This window comes from Leucoraja erinacea, chromosome 25, assembly GCF_028641065.1.
Source record: "Leucoraja erinacea ecotype New England chromosome 25, Leri_hhj_1, whole genome shotgun sequence".
Taxonomy (NCBI): Eukaryota; Metazoa; Chordata; class Chondrichthyes; order Rajiformes; family Rajidae; genus Leucoraja; species Leucoraja erinaceus.
Genome location: NC_073401.1, coordinates 12,710,703 through 12,734,158, shown reverse-complemented (window position 1 = coordinate 12,734,158; position 23,456 = coordinate 12,710,703). Strand labels below are relative to the sequence as shown.

The following is a 23,456-nucleotide window of genomic DNA, read 5'->3' as shown; positions in this document are numbered from 1 at the left end:
TTTTTGACCATCCAAATAGGCTATACACAGTTTTTTTTAGAAATAATTTTAAATTATATAAATGTATTTGTTCTTTCAAACCAGTAAATCTTAATAAAGAGACATGCAGATATAATAATTTCAAGCCCTTCTGTAAACATGTTCTAAGATGTGAATTATTCTAGCAATTCCACTTGCTTGTGTGAACATTATGTACCTGCAAGAGTGGGCTCAATTAAAATGTGACATATTTAGAATAGTTCATGTAAATGTACACATGAGGAAAGGTTTGATTTAATAAAGTAGTGAGGTTACTAGCATTTTTGCAATTGTAACTCACCTCTCAAGAGAGTGTCTTGCATCAACTCAGTATCTGCCATGTTGACATACCACTATCTGACATACTGGAAATTCACATCATCTTTCTAGTAATTAAATATTTGAGAAGACCAATCTAATTTACAAATTAAAAAGTTTCAGTGAGACACCGCAGGTTGTGCAGAGCATGGGAGCTGTAAAGTTATAGTTGTTGCACATTCTACAAGATGGAAGCAAAAAAGGGTGGTTTTATATGGTCAACCATTTGAATATAAAGCTTTATGAGATAATTATTGGTAGTTTCTTCTGAATACAGTATTACATTTAATTTCCGACTTCCAATACTGTATTGCTATGTTCTGGATAAATTGTGTAATAACTTGTATTGTCCAACAACCAGTTTATTCCAGAAATAGTAAACCACAGATGATTCAATGGCTCTTGCATTAATGTGTTGTTTGTGTTGCAGGATAGTAAAACCACACAGTGACAGTGTTTCATTTTCGCAATAATTCTTGGATGTATTTAGGAAGGCAAAATGCACACTTTAAACCAATTAAAACTCTCATGTTCGGGATATATTTGGATGATAACCAACCCAGACTATTGTCTCTTGGAGAGGACAGGGTACTGGTAAGTGAATGTTTAATGTTCCATCTTGGGTATCTTCTTTCATTACAAAAAATAATTATTTTTAAAATATTGCCCAGAGTGGCAAAAGGGAATATTAAATGTGCAGTAAAATGGCCAATATGATTTAGCAGTGAGCAGTTGCCTACTATCAAGTTATAAACCAAATAAGAAATATACAATTGCACTGCTAGCTTCATAAATCTGTTAGTCACTCATTTGGTGAAATTAGCTTTTGTGCTATTTAGAAGGTATAAAAATAACAGGAAGTAAATGAGAAATCCATGTTTAATCTTTTCAAAAATGGTTTATATTATTTTATAATATTGGTTTATTTTGTAGTGGATACCCATCTGGATCCCACTAACTTAAATTAAATATTTTGGAGTTCACTTCATTCTGATTTCCTTCCTAAAGTTTCATAATTAAATATCATGGATCATTTGTAGATATTTGAATCATTGCATATTCAGTATGCAAGATTTTTGATTATACTGGGCAAAATGCAGGCAAATGACACCAGCCCATAATGCCAATAATGCCAACTTGGTCGGCATGGACAGGGTGGGCTGAAGGGCCTATTTCAATGCTGTATTGACTTTGTGACTTTGTTTACTACTCTTTACCTGATAGTACAATGTATGTGTTATTATTTCATTCCATCCATTTCTTGTTTTATATTTGATTCAATGGTACTTTATTTGAATAGTACACTGTACAGAGATACTGTGAAATTCATTTTTGTATACAGTTCAGTACAAGTATCACTGTACATAAGCACTTAGATAAGCATCTCAGATACAGTACAAGTGAATGGCAGTAGTACGCTGAGACAGTATACAGTCATCAGTTTGGTGCCATTTTCAAGTCCCTGTTGTTGTAAGTGCAGGGTTCTTGACCTGATCATGAATGACCTTGTGGCATTGTTGGGGTTGGCCTGACCAAGCGTGGCTGTGGTGTCCTCTTTTACTGCAATTTTAATCAATTACTATAATCTTTTTCTAGTTTTGAAAGACATGAAAAGAATGGTGTACACCTCAATTAACAATTTTTTTAAAAAATTCCTCAGGTAGAGTATGATCTGAAAAATAGTACTGAGGTTGATTTGCGGATCTTGAGTAGTGAGAGAATAGAACAAAGTGCGATACCCATGTGCATGGCCTGGTATCCACCGATCACTAAAGAGAGTTTCATTATAACAGCCAACGACCAGTATAAACTAAAACTCTACAACGCCACAACCAACATGTGCAGGTTTGTGAAACCCATTTATTCATACATAGCATAATGACTTTGCTTCAAACACAAATCTTTTCAAGGTACTCACCTGACAACTGGATCATGTTGATGGTTCTATTCTAAGCTGCCCTCAGTCTGAAAGGACCCGATCCGAAATGGCGTCTGTCCATTCCCTCCACAATTGAAGCTTGACTGGCTGTGTTACTCCAACACTTTTGTGTCTTACAAAAGATAGATATATTTTGACTCTCAAATATTTTGAATTTTCTCTACTATAGTGGTCATTGAGAACATTCAAATCTGAGATCGATGTTTTGAAATAAGAAACATAAGAAAATGTAGGGATTGGGTAGAAAAGTGGATTTGAGATCCAAGATGGCTCATTGTCATTTTGAAAGGCGGGGAAAGCTCAAGGGGAACTGTAACCTACTGCTACGGTTTCTTATGTTAATTTTATATCTGTTGCTTAGTTCTATGGATGACCTTTTCAGAGTCAATGTACATTAATGTATCAATTCTAGTGGAATTGATCTCCTTTGTCCTTGCATGATTTGAAGAAAGCAACTGTTATCTTATCTCATTGTGATTTGTTTATTAATCCAATTAAACTCGTGCTTATTTGGTATACTGCTGATTAGAAATTGATTGCAATTTTGTAATTTTAACACCTGATGTGTGTTGACATTGTGCAATTCTCTTTACCCTGATGTGTTTAAATTGTTTCTTTCTCCACAGAAAGACAGTATTGGGTCCGATCTATGAATCTCCTTTAAAAAAAATTAAGATCCTCCCTTTCTCAAGCACCAATGAACCTAAAGTTGGTTATTTAGCCTATATCACAGATAACAAGGTATACATTCATCTACAAAAAAAATTGCAACTGTGCTGCAATTTTAAGTTTTCACTTTGAGAGAATTTTTTTGTAATATTCTTCAGGATGTATTTGAAAGTTTCCGAAAATACTTCTTTGTGAATTTGTAGAATCCACGAAATCTCACGACCGAAAGTAAAGGACAAGCGACACCATGCTTTGCCAAACACCTTGTGCCTGCTTTATTCCAGAACACCCTTTTAACATAATAGCTCCTCAGAACTTCTCGTGTGCAGATAAGGCCAGTTCGTGCGATTGCCCTCGGAGTTGTTATCCCGATCTCTCTTCTCCACCTTCACCTATGGCTCTGGCTCCTCCCAGTGGTAACAAGCTGTACGACAAACCACGTGGGCATGAAGACGCCACAGCTCCCCCCTTCGCCACCGAGTCACACAAGGTGGTGACTGCTTGGCTTTGTCCTGCCCCGTGGTGGATTGATTTTACGGCCTGATCTCGTTTGGTACTGTAGTGTGGGAAGGTCTTTGACAGGAAGAGTCAACTGTGAGTTACACAGAAAAGCTGGAGAAACTCAGCGGGTGCAGCAGCATCTATGGAGCGAAGGAAATAGGCAACGTTTCGGGCCGAAACCCTTCTTCAGACTGATCAGGGGTGGGGGTGGGTGGGGACAAGAAAGGGAAAAGGAGGAGTAGCCGGAAGGCTGGAGGGTGGGAGGAGACAGCAGGGGAGCTGAGGAAGGGGAGGAGACAGCAAGGACTAACAGAATTGGGAGAAGTCGATGTTCATGCCCCCGGGGTGCAGACTCCCCAAACGGAATATGAGGTGCTGTTCCTCCAATTTCCGGTGCTGCTCGCTGTGGCCATGGAGGAGACCCAGGACAGAGAGGTCAGAGGCGGAGTGGGAGGGAGAGTTGAAGTGCTGAGCCACCGGGAGGTCAGCTAGGTTATTGCGGACCGAGCGGAGGTGTTCGGCGAAACGATCGCCCAACCTCCGCTTGGTCTCACCGATATAGATCTGCTGACATCTAGAGCAGCGGACGCAATAGATGAGGTTGGAAGAGATGCAGGTAAACCTCTGTCGCACCTGGAACGATTGCTTGGGTCCCTGAAAGGAGTTGAGGGGGGAGGTAAAGGGACAAGTGTTGCATCTGCTGCGGCCGCAAGGGAAAGTGCCCGGGGAGGGGGTGGACCGAGAGGGAAGGGAAGAATTGACAAGGGAGTTATGGAGGGAGCGGTCTTTGCGGAAGGCAGATATGGGGGGAGATGGGAAGATGTGGCTAGTAGTGGGGTCACGTTGGAGGTGGCGAAACTGACGGAGGATTATTTTTTGTATGTGATGGCTGGTGGGGTGAAAGGTGAGGACTAGGGGGACTCGGCCCTTGTTGCGAGTGCGGGGATGGGGAGAGAGAGCAGTGTTGCGGGGTATGGAAGAGACCCTGGTGCGAGCCTCATTTATGGTGGAGGAGGGGAACCCCCGTTCCCTGAATAGTGAGGACATTTCAGATGTCCTGGTGTGGAACGCCTCATCCGTGGAGCAGATACGGCGTAGACGGAGGAATTGGGAGTAGGGGATGGAGTCCTTACAGGAAGCAGGGTGGGAAGAAGTGTAGTCCAGATAGCCATGGGAGTCAGTGGGTTTGTAGTGTATGTCGGTTAGAAGTCTATCACCTGCAATGGAGATAGTGAGGTCAAGGAATGGTAGGGAAGTGTCGGAGATGGTCCAGGTGTATTTCAGTGCCGGGTGGAAATTAGTGGTGAAGTGGATGAAGTCAGTCAGTTGTGTGCGGGTGCAGGAGGTGGCACCAAAGCAGTCGTCGATGTAGCGGAGGTAGAGGTTGGGGATGGGGCCCTGGTATGTATTGAACAAGGATTGCTCGACGTAACCTACAAATAGGCAGGCATAGCTGGGGCCCATGCGTGTGCCCATAGCTACGCCTTGTATTTGGAGGAAGTGGGAGGAGTCGAACTCGAAGTTATTGAGGGTAAGGACCAGCTCCGCTAGGCGGAGGAGAGTGTCAGTGGCTGGGTATGGGTTGCTTCTCTGCTGTCTCCTCCCACCCTCCAGCCTTCCGGCTACTCCTCCTTTTCCCTTTCTTGTCCCCACCCACCCCCCCCCCTGATCAGTCTGAAGAAGGGTTTCGGCCCGAAACGTTGCCTATTTCCTTCGCTCCATAGATGCTGCTGCACCCGCTGAGTTTCTCCAGCTTTTCTGTGTAACCTACGATTCTCCAGCATCTGCAGTTCCCTCTTTAACACAGAGTCAACTGTGACTTCGCCCGCTTAGTGAGTGAGGTTGTCGGTTGGTTCTTGACATATGCTGGCTTTAACTGGTCGACGAATACAGTGTACGTTTTTCCATTCCGTTTGATTACGAAATTCTTGGGTAGGCGTTGGATGACTTGTATGCTTGCTGAAGAGATCGGCGGACGATGTCGTATCGGACCAAAACGTGTGCAGCTTTGGAGATCAGCAGGCACGTAGACCATTGCAGGTGTCGGCCTGAGTAGCTGCATAGTTCGCCGTAATCGATCAACATACCTGTTTGAGTCATAGGATCTATCTGTGGGAATTGGTTCGACAAATTCGCCGGGCAGCTTCAGAGTTGTGCCATAAACCATTTCCGCCGACGAACACCCTAGGTCCGCTTTCATCGCCGTACAAATGCCAAGCAGAACCAGAGGCAACCGTTCACTCCAGTTCGACGCGTCTCCTCCGGCTGCCAGAACGGCTTTCAACTGGCGATGGAACCGTTCAATCAGGCCGTTTGCTTGTGGATGATACGCCGTCATTCGAATCCGGTTCGTACCCAAAAGGTCGTTTAGTGTTTGAAACAGCGCAGACTTGAATTACCTATCGCTGTTGTGATCATACTTGGGACCCCAAAGACCGAAATCCATTGGTCAACAAATGCTATTGTTTCTGCTGAAATGTTGATGACTGGGTTAGCATCTTGCCATTTTGTGAACCGGTCTTCACAAGAGAGCAGATACGTGTAGTTCCTTGACGGTGGGAATGAGCCGACCAAGTCCAGGTGCACGTGCTCGAAACGGGTGTTCGGTACGGGAAAGTCACCAAAAGGGGTCCTAGTCTGCCTGGAGATCTTGGATTGTTGACACGGTAGACAAGTCTTTGCCCACAATCCAACGTCCCACTTGATGAAAGGCCAGATGAAACATTCAGAGATTAGCCTTATGGTAGCCTTCTTGCCCAGATGTGATAAATTATGCAGCATGCTGAAAACTTCTCAACGCATCCTCCTAGGCACAAACGGCCTAGGTTTGCCAGTGGAAGTAGCACAAATGATGGTTTCTCTCGTGTCACCGATAGGTACATCTTCCAATTTTAGCGCTGTCTGCGTCCGCTGGTAATGAATAAGATTGGGATCACTATGCTGTGCGCAAGCCATGGCATAAAAATTGATGAGTGTGGCCGCATTCAGAGCATCCACCTCCAGTCTTGATAGGGAGTCGGCAACCAGATTTGCTTTTCCTTGAATGTGCCTGATATCACTGGAGAATTGCAGAACGAAATCCAAGTGGCAGATTTCCCTGTGAATAGGACCCCACACTTATACGCTGCTCCACGACGGATCCCACGGTGTTGACGGAGACATCAGTGGTGAGTGAAAATAACGCATTGGACACCTGATGGACCAGTATAGTTGCATCAGCGAGAGTTCTCTTAGCAGCGCTGAAGGCTTCCACTGCATCCTCGGGTAAACTCAATGATTTCTTTGAAGACGATTTGTCGGAACCTTTGAGTAAGTTGGTCAAGGGTAATAGGGTCCCTCTGGCGTTCGGTAGAAAGGGACATTAGAAATTCATCATTCCCAAAAATCGGCGTAATTGGTTATTTCGGGATTTCCTGCACCTTTGATTTGCTGGGCAGGATGCCATTCTCTGTCACGCGATGCCCGAGGAAAGTGAGTTTGTGAGCCAAACACGCATTTGTTCGTGTTAATGACAATACCATAATCGTCAAGACACCAGAACAGTAACAAGGTGTTCCTTGTGTTCGGCTTCGCTGGAGCTCACTACCAACACGTCGTCAATGTATTAGTAGTCAAAATCGAGACCAGAGAGTATGTGATCCATGAAATGCTGGAATGATTGCACTGCGTTCCGCAAACCAAATGGCATCCGTAGAAATTCGAATGTCCCGTGTGACCACGGCTGTCTTGGGAATATTGGCAGGCTCAACCGGAATTTGATAATAGGTGCGCACGAGATTGATGCTTGTGAACACCCACTTACCCTGTAGACTTGCAGAGAAATCCTGAAAATGTGGAATGCTGTATCCATCTGGAATAGTGCCACTTTTTAGTACACAGTAGTCACCGCCGGGTCGCCAATCTCCGGGACCATGTGAAGAGATGATGCCCAGCAGCTCTTAGACCTACTTAGAAACATAGAAACTTAGAAATTAGGTGCAGGAGTAGGCCATTCGGCCCTTCAAGCCTGCACCGCCATTCTTTAACATATGGTCAAATTCTGCCGTTCCCACTTTGAGGCGATCCACGGGTAACTTCATGCTCTTGCCGAAACTGGAGGGCCGCGGGTCTGAAGATGATGCTTGACAAAGTGTTTGACATCATTGTGCCGGTAAGACTGAGTTATTAATCACGGAAATTGTTTCAGTAATTCCTGATATGGGCCGATGCCAGGTTGGAGACTGGTACGGTGAGAGATAGTCATTGCCTGGCGGCAGATACTGTTCACCTGTGTGCAAGTGCAGCAATCACTCAAGTGGCGATTTCTTAAATCCACCAGCAAAGAAAAGTGAAAGAAAATCCGCTCTGATAATAGGTTTTGATACGTCGGTGACTGAAAATCCAGCAAAACGTTTTCTGCCAAGCGTGACTGATTTCTTACCGAATGTCTGTATGCTAGTATAGTTCGCAGCAGTGAGAACGCATCCGGGGTTAGGGTGTAAACACTCTTAGGAACTGGGAGGAACGACTCGGCGGCGGAGTCAATAAGATATTGCGTACCCAAAAGGCAGTCGATGAGAAAAAGATGGAAGATCCCATTCTGTTTTTCTTTTACTTTTTTGCTGAATAATATTCAATGCGGTCAAAATATTAGTATCTAGACAGGAACAGCCAACAACTTCTGCTGTACGTATTTTAATGTGAATCTAACTGAAAACATGAAGGGAAATACACCTGCGAATGAAAAATAGTTTTCATCAAAATAATTGAAATGAATCCTTATATATGTGAATCAACTGATTTTAATTAATATCTAATGAATCGGTCTTTTGGACCAGGATATATTTGTATAACATGATAGATATGTAATTTAATAATTCTGCTATTTGAAAAAGGCAACGGATATGTCTACTAAGATTTTCTGGTTGAAGTCACGGATAAAAAGTTTAAATCCCGACTTACCCTGGTCCCGAAGGGATTCCGTAGTTTTTGAAGCACCAACTTTTTATGTACTGACTTTTTAGTGCATCAACCTTTAAGCACTGACTTTTTACTCTCTAATTTTTTTATGAACTGCCTGACCCTGGTCCCGAAGGGATTCTGCAGATTTTTATAAATACATATGTGGTAGGTGGATATTGTTGTCAAATCCAACATTTATTGCGCTATTTGATTGTGATCTGCTACCTAAACTATAGCAATAGACATTTGGGGATAATTTTTTTTTTGGAGAAAGATTGAAAGAAGTTTCATTTTCAGAACCCAAACTCTTATAGAAGAGTCATGTACTAGTGTTGTGCTCTGCTTATTACTACTGTAATAAAAGCATTTATACCTTATAAAATCTAAAATTATACTTTCTTGTAATGTGTTGATCAGGTGGGTTTACAAACCCTGCCGTTGGATGGAAACCCCCATAAATCCTGTGCACTCATCTGCCATGGGAGTGTGGTGACTAATATTGCCTGCTCATATGATGGTGGTTATATTTTTACAGCAGGAGGAGATGATTGTACTGTACATATGTGGAAAGTTGACCTGGAGTAAGTACATTTGTTTATTCCTTCTCCCAAAAATTGTCCTCAACAATAGGACTTTACTAGAATCTCTCAGATTTGCTATTTGTGGACAGACACAAATTGTTGGAGTAACTCAGCGGGTCAGGGAACATTCCTGGAGAACACGGATAGGTGACGCTTCAGAATAAAGGTTCCAACCAGAAATGTGACCTACAAATGTTGTTCAGGGATGCTGCCTGACCCGTTGAATCACTCCAGCATTTTGTGCCTATCTTTGGTATAAACCAGCATCTGCAGTTCCTTTTTATTGCTATTTATGGAACTTGCTAAATGATCTTTGAAACGGTATCTTGAAAAGGTAGAGAACAGCAGTAACTGTGGCCCAGTGGTGCAGCGGTAGAGTTGCTGCCTTACAGTGCCAGAGACTCGGGTTTGATCCTGGATACAAGTATTGTCTTCCTGTGACCGTGTAGGTTTTCTCTGGGTGCTCCGGCTTCTTCCCACATTCCAAAGATATGCAGGCGTGTGGGTTAATTGGTTTCTGTAAATTCTCCCTAGTGTGTAGGACTAGTATGAATGGGTGGTCATTGGTCAGTGCAGAACCAGTGGGCCGAAGGACTTGTTTCCATGCTGTATCTCTAAACAAAACTGAACTAAACTTCTACTTAGATAATGTTTTTAATGCACTCAAATATCTAGTGCCTCTAGATATTTGAGTACAAACAAAAGATAATCATGACCAGCCACACAAGATGAAATTTATCAAGAATGCTGAAGACTTGGTCAAAGGGCTGGATTTATTAAGGAAAACAGAAAAGTAGTGCCATTTTGTGAGGGAATTTCCAAATTCAGGGTCTTGACAGTTAAAGGCATGGGATCAATGGTGGAATTAAAGTCTGGAGGAAATTGAAAACATGACAATCTTAAAAATCTTAAAAATCTAAAAAAATGGGAGTTAGTGTAGATCAACAAGTTTGCCAATCTCTCTGTGACCCATGGTTTTCCTCTGGGTGTTCCGGTTTCCTCACACATGTCAAAGATGTGTGGGTTTGTAGGTTAATTGGCTTCTTTAAATTGCCCCTAGTGTGTAGGGAGTGGATCCGAAAGTGAGATAGTATAGAACTAGTGTAAATGGGTGATCGATGGTCGGCATGGACTCTGTGAGTGGGAGGACTTGTTTCTAAGCTATATCTTTAAATCAATTCTTTCAAACAAGTACAGAGATGACAGTTTTAAGGCACTAAGGGAGTTTTGTATGTCATAAAAATCATGGAGATAGACTTGCTAAGTGTGCATTGGAATAGTCAAAATAAAAGGCAAGACAGACAAGGGTGAAGGTTTTAGATGTAGATGAGCAAGAATGGGCGGGCATTGTGAAGATGGCTCTCATTAGTGATAATGTGATAATCAATGTCAAAACTTAGCAGCTGAAATGTAAAATCAAGATAGCAAACAAACTGGATTCATTTCAAATAGTTGCAGAAAGAAAAGGGATGCAGTTTCTGAAGAGAATCCATTACTAAATATCAGGCAAACAGCATAATAATTTGGAGACGTCAAGAGAGAGATGGTGAAAAAAGGATGATACGTGCCAAAATTCTTGTTTACACAATTTTGATTAAAAATTATAAATTGTTACATTGGACTATTACTTAAACTAGAGATACACACAATTTTCTTTATTTACATTGAAAGAGAATTATATTTTTCCAGATTTTACTACCAAAATATTATGCCCGATTTTATTAAAAAATAAATCATCCAGCAATTTATGGCAACAATTATACTCTGTGCAGAGCGAATTGCCAGAAGTGTTGGATGATATGCTGTGAGCCACTAAAACATAATTCTTAATCTCACTGCTGTATTAAATTGTCACATATTATTTACTAACATGAATATTGACTTTATTTAATTCAATTCAATTTTAATGTCATCGTACAGATACAAGTATGGGTACAACGAAATGCAGTTTAGCGTCAGTCCGTAGTAATAGTGCAATATAGAAATAAAAATACAGAATAAGCAAACAATGTGGACGGAGAGACTGGAGAAATCTATCGGCGGGACTCCGAGTTCAGCAATGTGATAGTGTTGTTGTCGAAGCTGTTCCTCATCCTACTTGTACGAGACCTGAGGTTCCTGTACCGCCTCCCTGATGGGAGGAGGGCAAACAGTCCATGGTTGGGGTGGCAGGGGTCTTTGATGATCTTCCCGGCCTGTCTCAGACACCGTTTTCGGTGGAGGGCATCCATGGCAGGGAGCGGGGCACCGATGATGTACTGAGCGGTTTTCACCACCCGTAGTAGTGCCTTCCTGTCCGCTATGGTGCAACTGCTGTACCATACAGTGAAGCAGGTGGTCAGGGTGCTTTCGATTGTACAGCGGTAAAAGTTGGTCAGGATCTGGGGGGACAGATCCTCCCAGATGATAGGATTGCTACTAAACAATTATTGGACCTTTTTTAAAAAGAGGAATTAAATGGCAATAAACCAATCTGATTCTGAAAGCTTAAATGGTGGAGTTTCAATCCTATAAACAGTAAATTGTTCAGAAAATTATAAAATTATAATTGCATTTTCTTTTTTTTTTTGTACATTTCCTCTGCCCTTTTCTCTCTCAATCCAGTCTTTCTTCGAGGTCAATACGTTTCATTGGTCACCTTGATTCTCTCAGCACTTGCTGCTGATTTAGTCTGACAGCTGTATCCTTCAGGATTGGCCCAGCTACATCATCTGTGGGTTTTTCAGAACCACTCTCAGAGATGATCATTGATATTTCCCATCCAGAGCATATTCTGTGCTATTCTCAGTGCTCCTTTCAAGCATCAAGAGCACTAATTCACCACTTAGTGAAGTAGTAACAAACAGATTTCCTTCTACATATTTTAGCTAAAGTATTGAGGTTTTACAGGATTCCGAGCTACACTTTCTGACCATGTAGCATTGTGGCACCTTGCATATATTGTCCTTCCTAGTAATGACATTGCTAGTAATGATGGAGAAATTTGGACGTCGGCTGATTTCCTATTTTTGGGATCTACGACCATACACCACAAGGTTTATTTAATTCTCCCCATCAATCACTCAGTTTCTATTCTGATTGGCATAGAATAACCTATGTTAGGTTGTGCATAAATATAGGAAAAGTGATGTAGGACCAACAGTACCATCCACATTGCCATGCTTTGGTAATAAAGAAACATAGCACAACAATATGAGTACATTGTCCAATGCATAGCTCACTAATGCGTGTGAAATTTCTTTCACACGTAAAGGAGCAAAAGATTATCCGAAATATAATTTTTGCATCAGTAATTCTCTCCCTGCACTGGAGACCCGACCTTTTTTCGTCGGGTCTCAGCTGTCGTTGGGGCCGCAACGAGGAGCGGCCTCCAACAGGAAGAAGCCGGGGACTCAGGTGCCGACTCACCCCACCGTCGCGGAGCTGGCCGAGACCGGAGCGGGTGGAGCGGTGGAGGAGCGTTGCTGCTGCCGCTGCTGCTGCTGCTGCTGCTGCCGCCGCTGCTGCTGCTGAGTCGGAGGCTGCTGCTGCGGGTCTGCGGACGGCGGCACCGGGAGCCCGCGGCTCCCTGGAGGGAGACCGCTTTTCGGGGCTCCTGCAACGGCGACTTCTCCCGCCCGTGTTGCGGGGTCGAAGAGCTCCTGGAGCGGGGCCTAACACCACTGCCCCGCGCGGCTTGGAATGCGGGACTTTGCGAGCGCACACCGGGGGCTCCAACACCAAGACCCGGTGTGCGACCTTGCACCACCCGGCGTGGGTTTAATGGCCGCGGGACAATCGCCATCGCCAGCCGGGGGCTTTGACTTTGACTCTGACATCGGGGGGGGGAGAGAGTGCAGTGGAGAGATAAGTTTTCTTTGGCCTTCCATCACAGCTATGTGATGGATGTTTATGTAAAATGTAATTATGTTGTGTCTGGGGTCTATTTGTGTGTAATGTATGGCTGCAGAAACGGCATTTCATTTGGACCTCCAAGGGTCCAAATGACAATTAAATATACTCTCTCTCTCTTGACTCTAATTTTTGCATCAGTAATTATGTTTGCAGTTGACTCAATCTGTAAGTACAATTGAACATTTACATTATGTCTCATCAGAAGAATAAAGGTTAAGTAAGTATAACTGCTATTTTGTGGCTTTAAAGGGCTCATGAAGCAGTAATTGCACTTGGAGGCGAGGATTTGATACCATTTTATGGTTTATTGGAAGGTGGAAGAGATGGTGAATTATTTAAGGTAATAACCTTTCAGGATTATTCTTGATTAATTTATTGAATTTTGTAAATGATAATGAAAGTTACAGGAGCAATTATGTAATCTGCCTGTCGCTTTCATTGTTCCATAGATTGGCGTTTAAGTACAGTAATAAGAATTATCCATTTTAACATGATAATCTTGAAATCCTTTAATACTTGCTGTGCTCTAAAAGTAATAAAAAAATTATCCTCTGCACAAATATTCACATAGACACATACACACTAATATACAAATGTTTACATGCAAGCACGCAATTGTAAAAATCAATATTATCCTATTTTGGTTCTGTTATGTATATTTATCAAGGTTTGTGAATGTAATTCTATACTGCTGTATCCTTGAGATATGTAATGCTCACATGATTCATTATGTGTATTTTAAGCATTATTGGTAAAGAAATCTGTCTAAATAACCAATGAACAGTTCCACATTTTATATAGAATGCTTGCAGATACTTGCACATGAAGATTAAAACTAATCCCCCACTTGGAATTAATTGAGGAACTTATTGCATATGGAACGTTACACTATCTGAAATGGAAAAGACAAAGAGTTGGAATTTCTGTCAATATTGGTGTGATCAATTAATATCTTGTGTTTTAATGTTTCATAAAGGAGATGGAGAACTATTTCTATTACTCACAATTGCGCTATCAGCATATCAGTACCAGGGAGACCAGGAAGGTCTCGACTCATGTTCCCCTGCAGGAAATTCCATTTATCATGAGGGCACTGGGATTCTATCCCACAGAGAAAGAGGTACAACGTATACATTGATTCCAGAAAATTACACGCAGTTCTAATATGTGTTTATGTGAAGTTCCTTGACACTGAAAGCTAAATCAAACACGAAGCTGCGGTATCATGCGGTAGAATTAAGACGGAAGGTTCAAGAGAAACTCCAGATGTTTGAACCTGGGAAATGTGGGAAGCTACAGGGAAGTTAAAGAGGATTCAGTGTAATGTAAATGATGTTTACAGCTTGTGAACGAACAGTGTGAGAAATGTAGAACAGGATAAGATTGTTGTGTTAAAAAGTTGAACAGAACTAAAAGAGAGGATAACAGTTGATAAAAGGTCTCAACTTACATTAGGAAGGTACCTTTACACAAGGTATTTAATTCATGAAAGACACTGTCTCCTACTAATGATCTTGTTGGTTTTCAGCAGATAAGATATCAATCATAACTTTTATTTTCGTGTGCAGGTTGAGGACATGCTGAATGAGGTTAAGTTCAGTAAATATGTGGAAACAGGAAAATATGTAACACATATTGATGTGGGTGATTTTATTAAACTGTATATAAATCATCGTCCAGCTTTTGGTATATCTGCTTCAGACCTGGAGAAAACATTTGATATTCTTGGTTATCAAAATGAGAAGGAAGAAAAAGCAATCGCCTTAGAAGAGTTACTACAATTATTACAAACTAGAGGTAAGTCAAAGAATAATTGAAATAAGTGCTAAAAAATATTCACTAAATTAAAAATGGTATATTTAAAGTGGCTATTTACAGAAATAAGTATTTAAACCTTTGTGGCAATGCCATTATCCCCATTTTTCCATCTAACTTATTTTTAGATTGAGATTTGTAAATTATAATAACCTACCATGAAGAAAATGAATGGAAATAATTTAATTATGTACAATAATTATTATGAACCCAGCTAGCGGATGGAGTTCCATTTCCTCTATTTAACTTTTATATGTGTTTAAGAAAAAAGCACAGTGGAAAATATAATTGCATTGGATTTGCTTTGTTTCTGCCCATATCCAAACCAGGATATACACATTAGATAATGAATCTGTTTTTCACCTTGCTTTCTAGGTGAATGCATGTCGGAGGAAGAAGTTGCAGAAACACTCTCCACACTGCTCGGCTTGAATCCAGAAGGAGGAAGTTCCGAATTTGATGCCAAAGGTGCCAATTGTTTTGATTTTTTTTACCCTTTATGCTTTCTCTATATTTAGATAGTTCATTGCATTTACCACTGCTGTGTTTTTTTGATTCAGTAACATTTTAAATAAGAGAAATAATGCAATAGATGTTCCCAGATAAGGAATTTAGAGCAAAAAATAAACTGCTGGAAGAACTTGGTGAATCAATCAGCATGGTGGAGGCAAAGAGGCATGGTAGAGGCAAAGGGTTAGGTTTATTATTGTCATGTGTACCGAGGTACTGTACAGTGAAAAGCTTTGTTTTGCATGCTATCCAATGAAATCAGTTTATATCATACACAGATACAATTAGTTCAAACTAACAGATACCGAGAGTCTATTCAGCATCCACAGCACGAGCCAGGCACATGTGGAATATTTTCCAACTCCACAAGATTGTGAAGCTTGATATCTTCAAGGTCAAAGTATATCATTTGATTGACTCTCATCCACCACCATGAAAATTTGCTTACTCCATCAATGGCACACTGTGGCTACAGTATATGATCTATTAAATCTACCAAAGTCACTTGGTTACTGGTCCACGATATTCCAGTAACACTTTTGAAAATTGTGATCAGCACCACCAAGAAAGATTAGAGCAACCAGTGCATGAAACACCACCGTCTTCTGATTTCTGTCAAAGTCACAGACCATCCTGACTGGAAAATATACTTTCACAAAGTCTAAATAATAAAGATCCCAAGTGTAACGGGAGAATCTTTACCGAAAGAGCAGTCAAACGTCAAGAATGTGGGGAACTCCATCTAAGAAAGGCAATTGGAGATGAGCAATAAATGCTGACCTTGACTGTAATACTTGCATCTCATAAATCAATAATTTAATAAAAACAAAATAATATTTTAGTTTATATGAATGTTGTCTGTTCAAAATGCATTTTTCGTCTATTTTTCCATTATGCAAACATTTCACCAATGGATTAATCATACAGTACAATGACAAAAATGTTAGGAAACCCCTTCTTATCCTTTCATGCATTTATCTCAAAACTTAGGCAAAGGAAGCTTTCAGCTTTCAGTTGTATTTGAGATTGTGCTGACTAATGTACTTCAGTGATCGTGAAGTACTTTAGACTCCCTTAGACTACCATCACAAAAAAGATCCTGTAAATTTTTAGCTAAATGAAATTTTGCGCCCATTGTGATCACAATTTATCTCAACTCATTGGAAGCAAACTTAATCTGTAATTATTAAGGCAGTGTTTTCATTAAGCTATAATCAATATATAATTTAATTATTGTTTGTAGATTTTTTTTTAACTGTTTTGCAACCTAAATTAATAACTTCCTTAAGAGCCTTGACTATTTTGTTTAAACCTCAGCAAATTCAAAATCACGCAACAAAAGGATTCAGATTATGTGCTTTGACTGAGTTGCAGTATCTATAGTTTATAACAGCATAGAGCTAATGTTAACCACATTAAATAGAAATAGTGCTGTCATTATTTCACACAGATCTAAATCAGATATTATACATCTGTGTATCATAACATTTTTACCTCCAATATAATCAAAGCAAATCTGCAAACAAAGCCGTAGGGCATGACAGACACATACATCACATGGATTGTAAAACCATCATTACAGTATATAACATAATCAACATATGTCCTAAAATTTGTCAGACCAAGGTAAAATAACATTGAAGTTGCATGAATCATTTATTCTACAGTACAACCAAAAGAAAAGCATATGAACTAAAAATCTTTCACTTTGTTCTAAATTCTGGATAATAAAATCTAATCACGAGATTCATGGGAGTTGAGTAAATCTAACCTTTGGCAATTTTAATGAAGAGATATATTCCAGTGAAGATAGAATCCTTCCACTACATTTTGGGGAGATCTTTTAAAATCAAGGTCACAACCTACAGGATGTTTATTTTTTCCTGAATGCTAGATGTATTTTGCATACTTTATTTAGTACAATCACAAACTAAAATCCGAACAGGAGCCCCGATCTGAAAAGTTGCTTATCCATTTCCTCCACACATGCTGAGTTACTCTAGCACTTGTAAAAATAAGGAACTGTAGATGCTGGTATACACAAAAGTACACAAAGTACTGGAGTAACTCAGTAGGTCAGGAGAACATGGGATATGTGATGTTTTGGGTCAAGAAACATTTTCAGACTGATTGTGGGGGGGGAATAGAGAACAAAGAAGAGGCAGGACAAAGCATAGCTACCTATTACTACCTTGCTATGTCCTGCATCTCCACTCTCCCAGCTTTCACTCCCCCCACCCCACAATCAGTCTGAGGAGTCCCGACCTGAAATGACACCTATCGATGTTCTACAGAGATGCTGCCAGAAACACTGAGTTACCTGAGCACTTTGTGTCCTTGTATTCCAGCATTTTATGCTTATCTCCAAAGTTGTAAATGTAAAAAAAACTAAATTGGTTAAATTCATTTTGCTTCTGTTTGTTTGGGTTTGATAGATGCATCAAAATTGCTCGGACAGCAACTTCCGCAGGAGATGACAAACGAAGTTTTTGTCTATGAGGTATTGGGGTTTCCCCGCAATATACCTGTATCCCCTTGTGATGAGGTGATGACTATGACTGCAGCTCCATCAACATAACTACAGAATGAAATGTGGAAAGAGAAGCTGTTACCATTGATTGTCAAAGTCGCTTTGTGAGAACTGTTTGTGAGAGCATGTTCTTTTTGATTTCGGATTTTTAGCATCTGCAGTTTTCTAGTGTTCACAAGGTGAATTATTTTTGTTTGAAAATATTTGTATTCTTTAATTTTAGCTTTCAAATATAAACTATTAACTAAACCCAGAAATTGTTTGAATGTTTGTTGATTTAGTACTTCAATCTATGCCAATACTAGATGTTGCAATTTTACGTAAATATAAAGTTCTTGGGCCTTAACATTTGTTGCAAGTCAAGATTTCTGAAGTTAGATGATCTACATAAAATGTTGAGAAGATTCAGAATATTAAGTGGTGAGAAGGACCCAAATGAAAAACTGTACAAACGGTATCAATTTCATTTGTAACTCTTGCAAACATTAAATAAATTAGAGAATGCCCTAGCATTGCTTTGCTTCCAATGCAGATTCAGATTCAGAATATTTTATTGCCATATACGCATGGTGCAATTAAATTCTTGGTTCGCATCAAGTTCATAGATGTGTAGGGTCGAGATGGCCTGTTTCCGTGCTGTAATTGTCATATGTAAACAGTATACATGGTAATGATGAATACAGTGAAAAAGACAACAATGAGTGCAAAACAGCAGAAGATGCAAAGAATGCAGTTCAATCTGGAGTAGTGTTAAGAAATATTAAAGCACAATAACAGAACGAACAACTGAGGTGGAGGTAAGAGTACATGGCAACACTGGGAGGGGTCGTGTGAAAGTGATGAGCAGTTCTGGAGTCTGACAGCAGTGGGGAAGAAGTTGTTTTTAAGATCTGGATGTCCGGGCTTTTAAGCTCCTGTATTTTTGCCCAGAAGGTAGAAAAGAGAAATAAAGAATGTTCACCAATCTCTAAAGGTTCAGGCAGTCAAGAGCACAGGATTGCAGTTGCCATATCTTCATGTTGAGGTGCATCCTGTAAGAATACTTAGCAGAGGTTTAATAGAATCCTTGTGGACATGCCTATTTTCTCAGACGCCTACAATAGCAAATACACTGATGTGTTTTCTTGATCACCACATCAATGTGAAAGGGACCTGGTTAGGTTGCAGGTGATATGGATGCTCAGGAATTTGAAGCGTTTGACCATCTCTACGTCAGTGTCATCGATGAGGACAACATTTAGTTCACCTTCCTCCATCCTCCCACACAGACTTCTTCAATGCAGCCAACTCTGTTATCTTTCCCTTTCACTACATTCAGCTCTGGGTCACCTTGATAATTAGAGCAACTATGTCAGGATTTCTTCATTGACTACAGCTCCGCTTTCAACACGATATTACCAAATAAACTTGTCTCAAAACTTCTAGACCTAGTCTTTGGAGCCTCCATCTGCAACTGGCTTCTGAGCTTCCTGAATGGCAGACCTCAGTCAGTTAGAATTTGTCATAACATCTCCTTTAAACTGATCCTCTGACCCTGAACATTGATGAACCTCAGAGTTATGTGCTCACGTCCCTGGTGTATACCCATGATACACCCATGACTAACTCGATCTTTACGTTCTCCGATTGTTGGCCAGATCAATAACAATGTTGACAGAAAAGAGATTGGAAACATTACTTCTGAATAATTGTATGCTTTCTTTCTTTTGGATATGGGAGGTTTGACATGAGAAAATATATAATAAATCTTTGAATACTTTCATGTCTAATGACAACTTATTTTCTGATTCATTTGTTTGTTCACTGAACAACTTGGAAATTGCCCTACATTATTTTCAACATTGTTATAATTCCATCTTCCATTATTTCAGTTGTAAAGAAGAATATGACCAAGAAAGATTATTAACATGAAAGGTTAACTCTGTTTCTCTCTCTCTACAGATGCTGCCTGACTTCCTGAGCATTACTGGCATTTTCTCTTTTATTTTATCTTTTGCTATCTAGTCAAGTCTAGTCAAGTCACATTTATTTATATAGCACATTTAAAAAACAACTCTCGTTGGCCAAAGTGCTTTACATTTGTTATAAGAATAGCACAACAAAACAAACTACATACATATATACATGTAGCCCTCACTCAGAGGACGTCAGGAAAGGCTTGGGAGTATAGATAAGTCTTTAGTCTTGACTTAAAAGAGTCGATGGAGGGGGCAGTTCTAATGGGAAAGGGGATGCTGTTCCACAGTCTAGGGGCTGCAACCGCAAAGACGCGGTCGCCCCTGAGCTTATGCCTAGACCGCGGGATATTCAGCAACCCCAAGTTGGCCAATCTGAGGGGCCTGGAGGTGGAGTGGTGGGTGAGAAGACTTTTTATGTAGGTGGGGGCAAGCCCATTGAGGGCTTTGTAGACATGGAGGAGGATCTTGAAGTTTATACGGAACCGCACAGGGAGCCAGTGGAGAGAGGCCAGGATCGGGGTGATGTGGTCCCTTTTTCGGGTGCCCGTCAGGAGTCTCGCTGCGGCGTTTTGGACCAGTTGCAGGCGGGACAGGGAAGATTGGCTGATGCCAGTGTAAAGGGAGTTGCAGTAATCGAGGCGGGAAGAGATGAATGTGTGGATGATCTTTTCCAGGTCATCAAACTGGAGGAATTGTTTTATTTTAGCTATCGTCCGAAGCTGGAAGAAGCTAGCTTTTACCACGGCATTGACTTGTTTGTCAAATTTCAGTGCTGAGTCAAATATCACGCCAAGGTTTTTGACGTGAGGTTTGAGTAGTGGGGTAAGGCTTCCAACGCTGCCTGCTATCATTTTGATTGAGTCCGAGGGGCCGAGAAGGATGACCTCAGACTTACTCTCATTTAGTTGGAGGAAGTTCTGGGCCATCCAACACTTTATATCCTCGAGGCAGTGGGTAAGGTTAAACAGATTTGATTGGTTTTTGGGCTTCTGGGGGAGATAGAGTTGGGTATCTTCTGCGTAGCAATGGAAGGAAATGCCCTGCCTTTCAATGACTTGGCCTAAGGGGAGCATATACAGGGAGAAGAGAATGGGGCCAAGGATGGAACCTTGTGGAACCCCACAGCAGAGATTAGCTGGGGAGGAGAATGAGTTGCCTATGTTAGTCGAGAAACTCCTACCTTTGAGGTAGGAGATGAACCAGCTCAGGGCAGTGCCATCAATACCAACCCCATACCGGAGACGGTCAATCAGGATGGTGTGGTCGACAGTATCAAATGCTGCACTGAGGTCAAGAAGGAGCAGCAAGTGCCACAGTCAACGGTGAGCAGTAGGTCATTGTGTACCTTCAGCAAGGCAGACTCTGTGCTATGGTGAGCCCTGAAACCTGATTGGAAAGTTTCCAAGATAGTGTTTTGGTGAAGGTAAGGTATAAGTTGACTTAAAATTACCGTTTCAAGGGCTTTTGAGAGGAAAGGCAGTTTAGAAATGGGTCTGTAGTTGCTTGGCAAGGTGGGGTCGAGGTTAGGTTTTTTCAGGAGTATTTGGACCACCGCATGCTTGAAGCAGGTAGGTACAGTGCCAGTGGCCAGAGAGCTGTTGAAGATGGCGAGGATGCTGGGACATGATGCTTTCATATTTCATTGGAATTATTGTCCATTTATTATAGATTGTGTTAGAACAGTGGTCTTAACAGTTTCTGATACGGTATTAATACCCAAAAGCCCATTTAAGGCATGATTTAAAGCAATAGCAGCCAATTACATTGGAAATAGTGCCAATCACAACTTTAGCCCTGGCACTTCCATATGCTCAGGTGGCAAGTGTGTTTAAATACTGAAACCAGAATTTTTACTTGCAGCAGTTTAACAGGCCTGTAAACATATTACTCAAAATAATAAACAAAAAAAATCAATACATGAACAACCCCAATATGAGTCAAAAAGCCCAAAGTCTTTTGTGCAACCAAGGCAGTTCATAGTTTAGTTTGAGACACAGCAATGTCTCAAACATTATGGTGCCTTGAAATGTGGGGACTATGTACAGGTATAAACACTGCTGTAATTTCTACATGGTGAAACCAAAATGTATAAAAACGGCCTTTAATAAAATATGACAATGTGCACTTTAACCACATGTGATTTTTTCTATTACAAATCTCAAATTGTGGAGTACAGAGGCAAATAAATAAATGATGATCCTTTGTCCCAAACATTATGGAGGGCACTGTAGACAATTAAAAATAAAACATGAGTCTTTTATTGGTCTTTACTGGGCTAAATTTTGAGCCGTCGTGTTTCAATACCTTTAATCTAAATATTGAAATCCTCATTTTGGTTATGTTATAATAATAATAATAATAATAATAATCTTATTTATATAGCACATTTTTAGTCAACTTGCATTGACCCCAAAGTGCTTCACATAATTACATTACATTTACACACAGGCAAAGGTGGGTGAAGTGTCTTGCCCCAAGGACACAACGACAGTATGCACTCCAAGCGGGATTCGAACCGGTTACCTTCCGGTCGCCAGCCGAACACGTAGCCCATTGCGCCATCTGTCGTCCCAGATGGCGCAATGGGCTATTATGAATTTCTCATTTTGGTTTATTGCCCCATTTAAATTGTAGATGCGAGTTCTTGTGTTCCACCTGGTAACCTTTACATGTCACAGTAGCAGATGCTAGATGGAACAGTTTTTTTGACATTAAGGTGCTGAAATGAATATACTCATGGTAAATGACCAAAGTGATTCGTTATGTTCGCCTGTCACACTGTTAGGTGATTCTGTGTCAGCCATTTTATCCCCAAAACAAAATATTTTTCCTGCCTCCCCCTCCCACTCCCCCTCCCCCTAATTAAATTGGAATTTAAATTCTAATTAATTTAATTTCAAGCACTTAATTGAAAGCTTCCCACTGGAATTCCCTGGTATCAGCTTACCTGGCTTACTTTACCTTACCTTACCGTAATTGTTACAAAAAAACATCGGAGAGGTGCATCATGTTGCAGCTGTATAAAACGTTGGTTGGGCCACATTGGAGTACTGTGTGTGTTCCTGGTTGTCGTATAAGCGAGTTCGGTATTTTGATAAATGCAAGGAATCATGGGATTTGTCAAAGGTCATTCGGGATTAAATAAAAAACCGAACGCAGCGCTGTATAAACTGTGAGTACATTTTTGGTCTGAGTTTTCGTCTTTGAATCTTATATTGGTTATGGCTGACCCAAATTACGACGATATGACACTGGATGATTTTCTGAGATGGAAAGTCGAAGCTTTGAAGCATTTCTTAGCGGACATGGGGTTGAAAAAGACGGGACGAAAAGACGAACTCGCTGCTCTTGCTTATGTTGCATCGTAAATGAAGAAGCCCGTGCTACCGACTGCCGGTGAAGAAAAACGTCATGTTGATCAATACAAGGAACTCTTGAAATGTGGAGAAAAAATTCTTCCCGATCCCATGAGCAAACTGAAAGATTGGCTTGGAGAATCGAAAGCCTCCCACATCCATTATTGAGCTGTCAAATCATCTTGCCAATTATGATGAGGCTAACCAGCCAGCCACTGCACTGAAGTCATGAAGAACTCACTCAGAAGTCAACAAATGTGCATATGCTGTGAGGAATAGTTTTGGAAGCAGATAATGTAGCAATGCTTAAAAGCCATTTAGACATACACATGAACAGGCAGGTACTTGAGGGATCTAGACCATGTGTAGACAGATGTTCAGTTTAAATTGGCATCTTGTTTGGCAAAGGTATCATGTGCCAAAAAG

At 40.9% G+C, this 23,456-nt stretch overlaps 1 protein-coding gene across 1 annotated transcript in view; it reads left to right on the top strand.

Annotated features, from left to right (window-relative positions):
- cfap251 (cilia and flagella associated protein 251) overlaps nt 1-19,299 on the top strand; it is a 49,108-nt gene extending 29,809 nt beyond the window's left edge. The window contains 10 exon segments of the mRNA XM_055655714.1: nt 767-778; nt 781-930; nt 1,997-2,181; nt 2,902-3,016; nt 8,804-8,967; nt 13,111-13,201; nt 13,838-13,981; nt 14,430-14,658; nt 15,052-15,144; nt 17,622-19,299. Of these exon segments, the coding sequence (XP_055511689.1) occupies nt 767-778; nt 781-930; nt 1,997-2,181; nt 2,902-3,016; nt 8,804-8,967; nt 13,111-13,201; nt 13,838-13,981; nt 14,430-14,658; nt 15,052-15,144; nt 17,622-17,764 (1,326 nt within the window). The 3' untranslated portion in view covers nt 17,765-19,299.
- The last annotated feature ends 4,157 nt before the right edge of the window (nt 19,300-23,456 follow it).